Source organism: Gasterosteus aculeatus, chromosome 8 (assembly GCF_964276395.1).
Source record: "Gasterosteus aculeatus chromosome 8, fGasAcu3.hap1.1, whole genome shotgun sequence".
Lineage (NCBI taxonomy): Eukaryota > Metazoa > Chordata > Actinopteri > Perciformes > Gasterosteidae > Gasterosteus > Gasterosteus aculeatus.
The window spans coordinates 9,664,898-9,678,966 of record NC_135695.1 but is presented as its reverse complement, the minus strand read 5'-3'; the positions used below and the strand labels follow the sequence as shown (position 1 = coordinate 9,678,966).

Genomic DNA, 14,069 nt, shown 5'->3' with positions numbered 1-14,069 from the left:
TTGATGAGATGATAATATTGCAGAACGTGTGCTGCAGACGATGCAGAGAATGACACTTAATCAAATCTGGGGAACGACAGACATAAATCACCAGTTTGTCATAATGACAAAGCTGCTCTGCTGTTGCCCTCGGTTACTGCAGGGTTGTTAACGGTGACGTTTAAAGTGACTGTGGCATGCACGGAAAAACAAACACACACACACACTCATTCAAACACAGGGGAAAATAAATCACCTTTGAAAATGATTTAATCTAAAGGAGGTGTGTAATTAGAAGAGTATCAACCTTAATTGTAATTATAGGTTACATTCCTGTGGAGTAATTTACACCCACACACACACACTAGAGGCATATTCCTGACATGGGGGCAATATGCTGTGGTTTAGGTTTGGACAAATGATCTCTGTCTGACATTCTATATCCTTCATATTCCACTTAACCCCCTCTGGAAAAATGTTCCTCTGTTTATGATTGAAAACAGACCGTCACGCATTGAGAAATAGGCCAAATTGATAAGAACATTGGTTGTGGCAGGTCTTCAGAGGTGGAAGCAGTCAATCGCCAGCTGTTTGAAATGATAAGATGTCTCCCTCTTCTGGATAAAATCAGCTATTACAGGAGTAACTGGTCACATAACCAGAACAGTTTAAAAAACGTGCTGTACATGCATACAATGTTAATGTTTAAATGGAACTTGTATTTATACACCAGCACAGTTTGCCAATACTTACACCCAATATATTAGTGCCATACTCAAACTAGCTTGTTTATAGACCAGTAAATCAAGGCTCCAGAGCGATACACACAGTTGTGTTGACAAAATAAAAGCATTATGCTTGTCACGTGGTTAAGTTGTAATAGTTATTATAATAAAAATGTAACTGAATGTGTATATCTTAATGACAAACTGCCTTCTCGCTCTGTGGTCTGCTCGGTGGGTACTGTTGAATCGGTGAAAGTGGACGTGGTGGATAAAGATCTGCTGACAGTTGCGACCTGCCATCGCCTCCAGTTTATATATTAATTTGGCTTTTGGACTTGGAATCAATTGCTGGACCCTTCTACCACTCAGCATCTCAGGGCCAGCTTGTGTCCGTATAAGAGAGCACATCAAGCACTCTTCAGACTCTCATCATTCTGTGTGGTTTGTCTATCTTTTTTTCTCACATATATACACTCTCGCTTGCACAGACATTTGTAAGTGAAGTGGGTCAGAGGGTGGAGGAGATGAATGGAGGTCTGAATAGAAGAAGGGGAGATGAATGGGTGGCTGAATTAGGGAATGAACGGTTGGATGGATAGATGCAGAAGAGAAGAAGATGTAAAGAGGTCAGACGGGCAAAGACTGGCTCCAACACACAGGAGTGTAACATATCTATCCTTATAAAAAGTAGAAACCAAAAATGCAGTCTGAGCACTGAATATTTTACTTTTACCTACTTTGTACACGTGGAGAAACCTCTTATCATCATTTTGCAACTCTTCATAGGTGTTTTGTTAAAAAATTTATTTTTCTTTTTATTATTATTATTTTTTTTAGTTTTATTGTCTAATGTGTAATTGTGTGATTACTTTTGAAGAAACTCGCCACTTACTTTGTTAGCTGAAGTACAACTTTTCATTATCGCAATAATAGTCCATTGTTTCACAAAAATGAAATATAACTGGTTCCTTCAGGTATCAGTACTATGTTGGTATTAGCAACACTATCAGATGTATTCAGTGGTGTCAGGCATCTCGTACATATGTGATATACATGAGTGTGCATCACAATTTTATTTTTATATTACTGTACAGTATTTACAAATATTGTTTTCCTCAAAACCTCCTTTTCTAACTGGTTCATTTCAAGGGTATCCTGCTCTATTTCTCTTAAAATACCATCGGATGCGAGGAAATGGCTGAGCCATCAAATACAAGGTTTACTGGCCTCCCCTGAAGCATGGGAGGCTTAGTCAAGTGTGAGTGTCCATTGCTTGAAACCTTCCCCATCTCGGCAACTGATGTGCTGTGTGTGTGTGTGTGTGTGTGTGTGTGTGTGTGTGTGTGTGTGTGTGTGTGTGTGTGTGTGTGTGTGTGTGTGTGTGTGTGTGTGTGCGTGTTTGTTTTGAGATGCCACTTGCAGTGAGATGTCAGATAATCTCACATTCTGTGTGTATTGCTGGGTGCGCGTTGGTCTGTGTGTCACTTGATACGTGTGTATGAACGTGTGAGTTGGAGTGTATTTGCGTGCGCGCCTGTGAATGTGTGTGCACAACTGTGAATGTCTGTGTCTCGTTACCAGTTTAAGCTGCCAATGTAATCACCATGAGAAAGACTCTGGAAACAAACTCTCTAACCTTCACAACCAAGTCCCCCCCCCCTCCTCCTCCACCCACCCTGGCAACGATAAGGAGACACCAACACTTTTTTTTCTAAATTGTCAAATCATTGTGACTAAGAATTAGACAAAGTTTAAAACCAGTGTAGAAACTATGACTGGTATATAATTCTCATTAAGTTACGCAAAGGAAAGATTGATGTCATGCTTAGCTAAAGTAACAAACACATGATGCACACCGGTTCAACATCTGTCTCACACACTGACTGGGTTGTCAACTGGATCGCGACTGGATGCTACAGCATCGTCGGACAAATACGCCGCCTACCGTACATCTATATTGTAGTAATTAACTGGATGTTCTGGGCACGTGGCAGTACAAGGAGCAGTGCTGAATACAGCAGCGCTACTCAAGACCAATTAACTGTGCACTTCTACATGGCCTCCGAGACACTGAACCGGCCTGGACTTTTACCCCGAACCTGAAGTCCAGAGTGAGTATTTGTTAAATAAAAACCCTCCCTCTCTCTTGGAATGCATTTCCCTTTCCCTTTGTTGCTTTAGCGTTGTATTCAAGCATACTGGATCAGAAATACTGCAACCAAATACTACATTCCTTCAATCGCATTTTCATCACTCAGCCAATGTGGAAATATATGACCAAGAAACGCCAGAATGTAACTTGATGAATCACCCTGGCGCACAGAGCATCTGCTCTGTATGGATGGTTTTTGGTAGGTTCTCTCTGGGAATAAGGTATTAACACACACACACCTCTCCACGACGTCTTGGCCAGTCCAGCATGTGTGCTGCTCAACCTCCATCTCACTTTCACAAAGCATCTCTGGCAGCTCTGAGAAAAACCACCGGTACCGCTGGATGGAGCCCTCAAACTCCCTGAAAGAGAGACAGGGATTTGTGAAGAATGCTTGGGTTGTTGGTTGTTAGTAATATTAGAAACATATTATGTCTTATTACAAGGTTTCTATCTTCCTTTCAACAGGTGCAGCTGATGCAATTTACCGAGAGAGTTTTTTCAAGCTGCGGCTCTTGTCACCTCTGGACCCTTTAAGAACGAATGACCTAGTGGAATATACAAACAAGCACAGAAAAAAAAGAGATTTGAATTTATTTACCATGACCAAAGGTCAAAAGTGAAAAGGATTACTCCTCCGTCTCTTTCCACATTTATTACACCCTCGGTGGCTGAATTCCTACTCGCGCCATAGAGCCAAACCTCGGCCCAGAACTCAGTGTTTCATCAGATGTATGTAACTCACCTCCGGGATTGCAGCTGCAGACGTTGGCGAGCAGCCGGGCCCGCTGAGGGAGGCGATGTCTCATTTGACCCCTCTGAGGTTACTGATGGAAAAGTGCTCAGAAATGAAAGATGCGCGGTAGCAGGATTTGCAGTCTGCGTCTTGGGGCCAGCTGCCTGGGGCCCACACACCTTCTCTACCTAAGAAAGAGACGGTTGTTTTTCAGAAGCATGCTGCGTGATCAGATCAGGTCAAGTGCCCCTTTCAACACCATCCACCAGTGGGTATTGTTACACGTTTTACAAGACACTTGGCGCTTCTTTTTTCAGTGGGTTCAGTCAGGTTTGCATAACCAAAAGGCAGAAACTGGACTTCTCTGTTTGGTTTCTTGGTAGTTTTCACTAACAGTTGCCGCATATGGTTTTAGGGTTTTATACATGACCCAGGTTTTGGGCAGTCTGCCTTTCATAGCTGGTATTGACTTAAATATGCTACATATAATATACAGCCTGAATGTCATCCTAACATCAACATCGTTTTTCACACACTGTGAAACAACTCTGATTGTTTTCTTGTTTGGGTTTGCAGTTCTATTAGATCAGTTCTGCATCCCAAACTACATACAAAGAATTAGGAAATATACCTGCAGTAAGTTGACCTCTAAATGTAATACAGTTGAGCACAACACTTTATCGTGTCATATCTTGTCATTTTGAAAATTCTTAAAATTCCTGTTTCAATAATCATTTAACTTTAAACGCTGCACATAGAGATTGTTGAAGCGTTAGGGGGTTGGCCTTTAGTGATGTGTCCAATGAATAAGAAGCTTCATTATATATTCAATTAAGTGGTATTTTTGTGTAAGCCTCAATTAGCTGTGTGATTATGCTTGTGTATGTTTGTTTACCTCTGAGGAATCTACTCCACTAAGTCCACAATGTTCTCTTAAAGTTGGATGGTTACTCTATTTCCTCCTCCAACAGTCTGTGCATGCATGCATGTGTTTGTGTGTTGTCTGTTTGTCCAGAGATTAGCCACAGAAACTTTCTCATCACTCGCAACCCGGCTGCATTCTGGGTATTGGTTGTCCCGCCAACAACAGTCTTTGTCTGGCACTGGATCTGTATTCACACGCACACATAGACACACACATACTGAGGGGAACCCCAGATTCTCTGAAGAATGAGTCTGTTTTTAGCCCATCTAGGTACAAGGCCTTTGTGAGGAGATCCAACTGCCGGGCTGGAAGAAAAGCCACGGCCTTCCTCACTCTGTGTCCAAAATTCAAATGACTTTATCATTTGGGACAAACGAGCAGAGATGGTTCAGCAATCTTTTACTGATCCCTTTTAGCTAATTACTTACTAAACCTTTTCCCATAGACTGGCATCAATATCCAGAAGCACAAATCTATTTTACAATTGTAAATATAAGGCATATAAGCAAAATACACTTGTCAAGCATTCCCCTCCATCCCATCATCCCCTCTACTTACTGTGGCTGTAATGCGAGGCCCATGCAACTGTGCGTGCAGTATAGCATCGTTCACTTGGTTACGGACCGCTAACAGAGCTAACTCCAGGCTGTTGTGGTTGCTGCTGGTTGCTAAAGTAGCGGCTAACCGTTGGAGCAACACCACCAAACTACCCCAGGGGGCCCCAAGCTCTGATACAGCGACCTAGCAAAGAGAGGATGGAAACAGTGAAGAGAGGGTAAGAGGTGACACATCACATTGAGAGATCAACTTTGAGTTTGTTTCAGTACAGTAAACGCAAGAGACCACATTCCCCATGAACTTAGCTGTCTTCCATCACAGAGAGGCTGTGTAACTTGGCTGTATGCATGTTTCATTCCTTCACTGAAAAGGATGAGGATAAAGGGGGGTAATCTATCAGCACACCTCCTTCTCCAAGACACTCTCAAGAGGTATGAACAGTGGCATCTTCTCCCTCTATTGTGGGCGGTGTTGAAGCTGTCCAGTTCATTTCCTAGCAGCCCAATAAGATGCAGAGAAGATTGTGCCAGTTTTCTCTTGGTAATGCTCTTGTTGCTTATCCAAAACCCAGAATTATTTATTGATTACGAAATGAGTCAAGCTTCACAAATGTGAGCTTTTGCGAGGCAAAACAATATATATATATATATATATATATATATATATATATATATATATATATACCCAAAGGGCTCCCACGCATCTAAAAACGTATCAGCTGCAATACACAAGACACATAATCTGAAAAGAATAACATCACATAAACATTTTGCTAACCTCGTGTTTCTAAAGGTAGAATGATGGTATTGTGCATTATGATTGAAAGGGACCATAATTAATTTTATCTTTACACCCGTGTGTGAAACCACACCTTGTCATTTTCATAGATAAAGTTAAAGATGTATTTACATTTTTACAATTGAGAAGTGCTGACATGGGCGTATTTCTCACCATTGAACAAAGCCAGGATAACCGTTTTATCCTACCTCGAGTCTTCACGCTGAGCTAATTGTCTTCTGCCACTGGCCACTGAACTTTCTCTCAGCTTTCTCATCCAGACACAGAGCAAAAATGCAAATATTCAAACCCTCACCAGACACCCCCTCATAACGTTGACACATAGTCCAGTACAGGGCCGTAACGTCGTCATCCCCCTGCAGTGGGAGCAGTACTGCATCCTCACTAAGCCTCGGCCACACTCTCTGGACATCGTCGCCTTCTCGGCCGCGTTCACGACCTCTCCTGCCAGCGCGAGCAGCCGGCTCAGTGCTCGACCCACGGCAAGGGCCCGGGACAAGCTCCTGACCAGCAGACGGGGATGGGGTCCGAAGGGGCTGACGTCCTGCCGCGTCATCCGCAGGCAGTCGTCGTGATTGGCCGAGGGGGAGGAATAGGGCTTCGGTGGCATGCGGCCTATCCCGGGATTGAGTAGGCGGCGGTACACCAACGGGAAAAGATTGTTGTAGAACTGCCGCACAGTGTTGTCCAGTGTGGAATTAGAGCTCCCAGAAACGTGACGTTTGATGTCGCTGAACAGCTGAAACACAAGGGGGCGACAGTCTGACGCAAGAGCAGAGTAAGCGCTGTCAAACAGAGTGCTGGTCAGGTTAGAGGTGAAGGACACGAGCGACTCAAAGGTCTCTGCAACAAGAGAGAAGAGAGACAGAAAGCGAGTGAGACCAGGATACAAGTTATTGTGCCATAATAATTAGTGAAAAGCATCCATGACGATTAGTTAAGAATGTAACTAAAAGGAATATTAGCATAATCCTTATTTTTTTACCAGAGTGAACAAATTGTCTACTGACCCTTTTTGGGTGATGTGCAATTTAACTCAACTCTAGCGAAAGTTGACAAATGTATTCGAATGATGATAACCTTGGGGAAAAAAAGTCATCAAATGCATTGATTCATCATGAATTTTTGTTTAATGGCAATGCATCAAAAGGCTGGATTGCAAAAATGTCAATATGGATCACAATGGCGACTGACCATTATTGCTGTGAGAACCAGGCTACTTGTTTGGCTAAAGAAATATTATGAGCAACAGCGGTCTACATTTACATTTGAAGCTACAGCTCAATAATCTCTGTTTTGTTTCTCATTTTTGGAAGATTTAAAAGCGATGAAAAGGTGAGAGGATTCGGCATCCTGTCAGATGATTGAAAATGTCAACCCCTCACTAAGATCAACAGCTCCTGATAATTGTGTAATTCTCTTACACAATTTGCTTTGGGCATTCCAATGTATACATATATCAAATAAACCCAAAAATGACCATTAGCATAACACAGTAACCAACAAATATTTGTAATATGAGTTGTCAAGTATGTAGATCTTTGAATAAACATTTACTCACACACTAATATGTATAAAAACATGCCAGCGAGTCAAATACACTGTACCGTATGCACAACGTAAATATATATATATGATTCCATTTTCAATTAAGAAAATGTTTGATATTACATTTGCATATCTGTGAAAGGTTTTCCCTCTTAAACTGTGACTGTCTCACTAACCTTCCTCTGACCTTATCCTGCTGCACGTGAGCCAAAATAGCCCACGACTTAATTCATCCCTGAGCTCGTTTTCGCTGCTGTAGTCAGGTGATTAGAGGCCCAATGTCAGGATCAGCTGTGTTTAATAAAGAGGGCAGCGCTCCCAACGGAAGCTGCTGTGTGTGAGACACGCTGTGTGTGTCTATGTTTGAAGCTTCCCAAGTGAAAAGGGGGACGTCAACCTGATGGCATCCCGACACACACACACACATAACTTTTACTGAGACATTCAGTCATCTTTTTAATGACTTGTTTGTCAGTGCGCGTGTGTGTGTGTGTGTGTGTGTGTGTGTGTGTGTGTGTGTGTCTTTACAACCTCATATTTCACTGTCACAGCTGCAGCCGCCTTGCTCGCCAATTTATTTTGGGATTCATCAACTACTGCAACTCACTAATTTACCTGATAAGAAATACCGCTGTCCATGTGCAGCATGGTACGTTTAAATTGTTGTACGTTCCAAAAAGATTTCACCCAGAAAGATCGGCTGACAGGACGTTAGCTGTGGTCGGGAGATGAATCAGTGGACCACTGCAGAGTGAGAATTTCTCACTTTTATGGGTTTGCATACCCATGTCCTGGCAATAGCAACACAAATACAGACGGCATCGAGTCACACAGCAGAGACTATTTTGGGGTCATGTGATTAGCTCTGTGATTGGGTGACAGCTGTGATGTGTTGAAGAGGGCACGAGGGACTCGCAGTGCCACGAGGAACACATGCAAGCATGCCGACACATGGTCACACACACACACACACACACGGTAAAGTAATCCTTAGAGTGTAAATAGAGCCTGAATACAAGCGCTCGGGGCATCGTCTTAGTGTCTCTAGCGGGTTTTAATCACTGTGCTTTGGAGACTGGAACCTTTGAGGAACAGCACAACTGTTGACAACACTGCTGTCATGTCAAATGGATTTTATTTGTTGAAACAAAAGATTTATGTGGTTCTTAGTTTTTTAGTATTTATGTTTTGTCATGCTGGGATGTCTAAACCATTATGCCAATTAATTACATTATTAAATGATCTGCATGTATAGATATACTGAGTTTGTTTTAAGGGTGTGAAGGGGGACTATAAATATCACTAAAATGAAAAAAAATGCTAAACTTCTTTCACTTCCTGCATTTTTTGCCTTGTTCATCCGTTGTTTGTTTAAGGGTGTTTCGCATTTATTTTACCCATGAATGGTTCAGCCAATCGTTGGGCATGAATAGCAGCTGAAACGAAGCCAGAATGCATTCAGATGGAGCATGGAGAGGAGTAAGAAAAGAAAAAAGAAATTTGCCGCGTCCGTCTGCTGGACTTCGTCAACTCTACCCATCTAATAATCTCTGCACGACATGTACACAAACACATTCATGCACGCAAATACACAGGCTCTTTCAATCACACACACACACACACACACACACACATATGCTCACACAGACTGGTGAATAGCGTTGAGAGACAAGTGGACAAGCAGAGTATTCTTCCTTCTATTCAGCGCAGGCCGTTAGGGACCGGCTGTTGCCCACGGCAACAACACTCTGCTGCGGATACGTACTGAATGTAAACATTCTCCCTCCCTAGCGTTCCCATTGGTCAAGAACAAAACCTGATTATCGCAGAGACAGACGGACAGAGAAAGAGAGCCGGGAGTTTGTAACAAAGTTTTCCGCTGCTCTCTCTGAGAGTTTGCTCTCTCTCAAAGACTCAATCGAACATCGGTTGTTTGTTTGGCTAGCCACTGTGGCGCCTCACAAATACACCGGCCTGGCATCACCACCCTGACACAAACTAGCTATTTCATGACGAGCACACAAAGCGAGACTGGCAGGGGGGCCACGGGCACTTGACAGAACTGTTCAAAACGTCAAAATCACCACCGCTATTAAGTCACTTTGCTTTACGGTGTTGAACTAACAAAATACATTTTGAGTGCTTGTTAATTGTAGTAAATCTATAGAATGAGATAATAAGGGAGCATAATGTGAAACAGAAACAAGCTTTTCGTTTTTTTTTCTTCCTCGCAATTATTTTTCCAAACAAATCGGTCAATAAGAATGTAAAAAAAGTCTCAATTCAATTTTCCCAGATTCCAAGGTTGTTTTTTTTGTTCGACCACCGGAGCAGTCTGGTCTACCCTCCTTCCCTTCCTCTCCCTCACCTCGGAAGGCCTTGGTCTGTCCTGCGATCAGATACTTCAGCTCAAAGCTGTAGGATCGGATCTTCTGCTGCGTCTCGCTGCGAACAGCTGCCATGTAGCTGTCCTCCATCTTACTGGTACAGCAGCTGGGCCCAGGGTGGACGCACACTCGCAGAGACTCATCTGAAAGACAGAGGACGGACGCAGAAGGATTGGTCGTTTTCACCGTTGATCCACAGATATTTTCCATCAAAGAGGTGGAATCTAATCCAGCACTCTGGGTGGAAGATATTATTTCATCTGCATCAATCTTCACCCTGACCCTGTTTAAATATCTGTGGGTATACATTAATAATTAATATATGACGTATCCGATCATTTATTTTAGGAGAAAAGCTGATAATTTACTCAACTTTGCGGACAAAATGTGTTTTTTCTGTTCTATTAATTATCTCCTCTCATTTCAGATCACTTCACTACCTGCTTGTGTGTTTTTCCTGCCAATTTTGATTAGCTTAATCTCAATGTCCTAGAAACCCAGAACCCCCAGGGACATAACTGGCATCCCCTGGTAAAGGAATGGGTGTCTTGTGAGGGCTTTAAATGGTGTAAATGGGAATGAAACCGCACTTTGCAGCAACAGGTCGCGTCCACATGACAATGAATCGCAATTGAGGTTATTTATTTCAGTTGGTTAACTCTCCAATTTGAACATCTTCCATTACAGTCATTTAGCTGCTGCTTTTATCCAAAGTGACTTTTACATTTTTTTTAATCTCTTTTGTTTTAAATGTATACATTTTAAGTTTCAACACAAATGTGCCATCGTCTTTGTTTGTTTGCTTTGTTGTCGTTTTTTTACGTCTCACTGGTTATCCCGTTTTTAACGTCACCTTGCAGCGACGTGGGTAATTCCCTCGGGCAAAGTCAGCCTCCAACGCTGACTTAATACAGAAAGGGTTCATGATGCCTGCCGCAGAGTGGGACAGTGGGACATAGTTAGACCCTCAGAGAGTTAGCGGGAGCGCTCCTCGAGGATTGGAGATTGGGATCAGGCCCTAATCAGTGTCACCTGCCCCCTCGTTAGTGTCGCTGCCGCCGGACGTCCTGCTCGCCTGTTCCCCTTTCTGTTCATTGTCAGTTATGTGCGTTTGCGTTGCCTAGTTTCCTGTCACCACACCTGGCAGCTGAACTTCCCCATATTTGGACTTCAATTTAAATCAATTTAAGTCAATTTAAATTCTTAAAATCCCTTGTTTGATACACTTTGGGCTCTCTAAAGCCTCTCAGAGCTCGAGATTTGTCCCTAAAAGGTGGATTTTGAGTTTTATTCAAATGCTGTCACTAAATAACCAGCAACCAATTAGAATACATCTTGTTATAGTTAGTTAAATCACTCAGGGACCAGAAATCTAAAAGTACTCAGTTAAAAAGACTTCATGAGTTCATTAAAATAATTCTACGGCTGAGATCTGACATTATGATGTTCACTGTGGGGGACATTACAGCAGCCACACCAAAGTGTGTGTGTTTGTGTGTGTGTTTGTGTTTGTGGAGTGAGGCAGTCTGACTGGTAGACCACTAGAAGCCAAGCTGCCAAATAGCTAACTGAGATCAAAGGGGAGAGAGTTCAGAGGACTGTTCACCAATATCTGACCTTCCATTCACACACACACACACACACACACACACACACACACACACACACACACACAGCCATGTTCGCGTTACCTTTGGAGATTTTACAGTGACTTACATTTGATTCCTAACCATATCAATCCCTACAATAACAATTACTGTTTGCTAATGTAACTGGAACCTAAAGGTATGCTTACTTTGAAGCCTCTTTTTGTCTTCTAAAAATGATTGAAAAACAAAAATCACTTCAGCTCCAGGTCTACTCACTGGAGACTTTCCAGAGCTTTTAGTTCACATGGCTTTCCCCTGCTGGTTTTCTCACATGTCATAGAGAAGGGTCCATTGTTACCACATGATGTATGTATGGAACAGGTGCTCGTACAGCACCGGTGGGGTTTAAATTGTAATCCCTGTTTAATAAATGTTCGGCAAAGTCACCTTGTGATCATATTTTTCTTAATCAAAGGTCAGCGGGTTAATGTAACTTAAGGCCCAAACATTCACAAACTAATTTATTTCGGTAGTTTAGGATGTTTGATTTTATTTTCAGATCACCACCTGTTTTTTTCCTCCTGTATATTAGAAGACCAAGGAAAAGGCCACAGAGTGACCTGTGCATTCATGACATCAAGACTAGGATGTGTTCAAAGGTCACCGCTATCAACAGTTTTTGTATCAACAGTCATTTTGTAGGATCATTGACTGCAGAATCTTAGGTCAAATTTGGCTGATTAAAACCTGTAAACTAAGTCTCTCTAAAGCAGAGATTGTTTGTTCATTCTTTTACAGGTGAAGCACAGAGATTTCCTTCTGTCGGAACGACTTTCGCAGCACTGTTAACGTGTGATTCATACTTATTTTCATGAACTATATAATTAAGACAAGGAGACAATTTACAGATGCGAACAAATAAAGTGACTCCAAGGAATCGACTTTTGGCGTATCTTTTTTAGCTATTACATTAACAATCGTTTGCTCAATTAGTGCAGGACCGAAATGTTACGCAAAGAGACTGTCATGAATCAGAAGACGTCTCACGCGAGCATTTATATTTAGAAAACAGCATATTTAACACCACCACTTATAGCCAAGTATGCTTTCAAGAGCTGTATATAATTGTTGCAGAGAGTTTAGGTAAGATTGAAACAGGAATAGCTTCACTCTGCGCATGCTGCACATTGAGGACGCCTTATTTCTAAAGGGTTTGAACCCTGCACGGCTGCAAACAACAGCAGAGTAATAGTGTGACAGCAGGAGATAACACTATAGATTTAGATTTTACACTTGATGGAGTTTACAACAGTAAGTTACAACGGTTATTCTAAAATATGTTGAGCTCAGGAAAGCAGCCAAGCTCAGCCTACAATAAATTAATAGGCAAGTGTGTGATAGTCACCTGCAAGTTAACACTCATTATATTGTATTTATAGATATATTTGAATAGTACACTGTACTCTGGAAAATAGTATGGATTTTAAATGCCATTATGTGTCCTTCAATCAAAATAGCACATTATTAGGCCCATTAAGAGTAAAGTGCAATGTAAAACTGGCCCTATCTATTCTTTATATTACATTACAGTATTAACATTTTGATGTTGTGAAGATGGGCTGGATTGAGTTACTTTTAATTAGGTTATATACTTCCCAACACAGCTAAATCCATAACACTGCATGCATGCTCATTTAAATGCAGAGTAACGTGCAATTGGTTAGAAAAATAAATAATTTAAATGCAGTGGAGTAGAATTGAGGCAAAGCACAAAATACTAAAGTGATGTTCGTCTACCTCCAGATGTTCTCATTTACATTACACAGTTGTTCCGGCATGATACAGACTGACCTGCTCCCGGCCTGTCGGGCACCAGCTCCACGGGGCCTATTTGGCGCATCATGTAGGCTGTCTTCACCTCATCACAGCTGTCTGCATCGGCTGATCCACAGCCAGTGCCCGGTAGAAACACGAAATGAAACAAAATCACCCAAAGCAAGTGCACGTTTTGCGAGGCTGCAGGGAACATCGCAACATGTCAGTCGGAGGAGAGTCTGGATGGTTAGTTTGAAATCGTAAAAGTCCCGCGGCGCAGTGTGACTGAAAACTTCATCTGCCGACATCACGTTTATCTGGAGTCCTCCCTCCCTCCCTCCTCTCTCTCTCTCTCTCTCTCTCTCTCTCTCTCTCTCTCTCTCTCTCTCTCTCTCTCTCTCTCTCACTTCAGCTCAATTGTTTAATTGACTCGGGCAAATATTGCAATGTCGGTTCTGTTAACAATAATATTGTTATTACTGATAACCCTTTTTTAAAGACACAATCAAAGTGTAACTCCCAAACACATCTTGAGGAGAAAATGCAATTTACTCCCAGTTCAGTTAATTACGTGAGCATGAATGAGTCCTGTGTTTATTTACGGTGGCGTTGTTTTTTTACTGACGTTATTGCTCTCGTAGTTTACACGATAATCCACACATTTGACTGAGTGAAGCGGAATATGCGGCGATAGAGGAACGCGGGCGCCACCTTCTGGTTACTTGAGTTCATGGCAGTCATTCTGTAAATACAATAACAGTAATGCCTATTACATTTAAGGCCCAGATGACATAATGCATACATTGTATTATTTTACTTAACATGTTAACCATATAAGAGGACGATAATAATGTAAT

The 14,069-nt window shown here is 42.0% G+C and overlaps 1 protein-coding gene across 1 annotated transcript in view; it reads right to left on the bottom strand.

Moving 5' to 3' along the window:
* The window catches only part of LOC120823767 (glypican-5), a 36,183-nt gene extending 22,638 nt beyond the window's left edge, over positions 1–13,545 (bottom strand). The window contains exons 1-7 of the mRNA XM_040184048.2: positions 13,249–13,545; positions 9,790–9,951; positions 6,169–6,716; positions 5,076–5,258; positions 3,602–3,780; positions 3,345–3,404; positions 3,096–3,218 (exon numbers count right to left, since the gene is read on the bottom strand). Coding sequence (XP_040039982.1) covers positions 3,096–3,218; positions 3,345–3,404; positions 3,602–3,780; positions 5,076–5,258; positions 6,169–6,716; positions 9,790–9,951; positions 13,249–13,426 — 1,433 coding nt within the window. The 5' untranslated portion in view covers positions 13,427–13,545. The remainder of the gene's footprint in view (positions 1–3,095; positions 3,219–3,344; positions 3,405–3,601; positions 3,781–5,075; positions 5,259–6,168; positions 6,717–9,789; positions 9,952–13,248) is intronic.
* Positions 13,546–14,069: the final 524 nt, after the last annotated feature.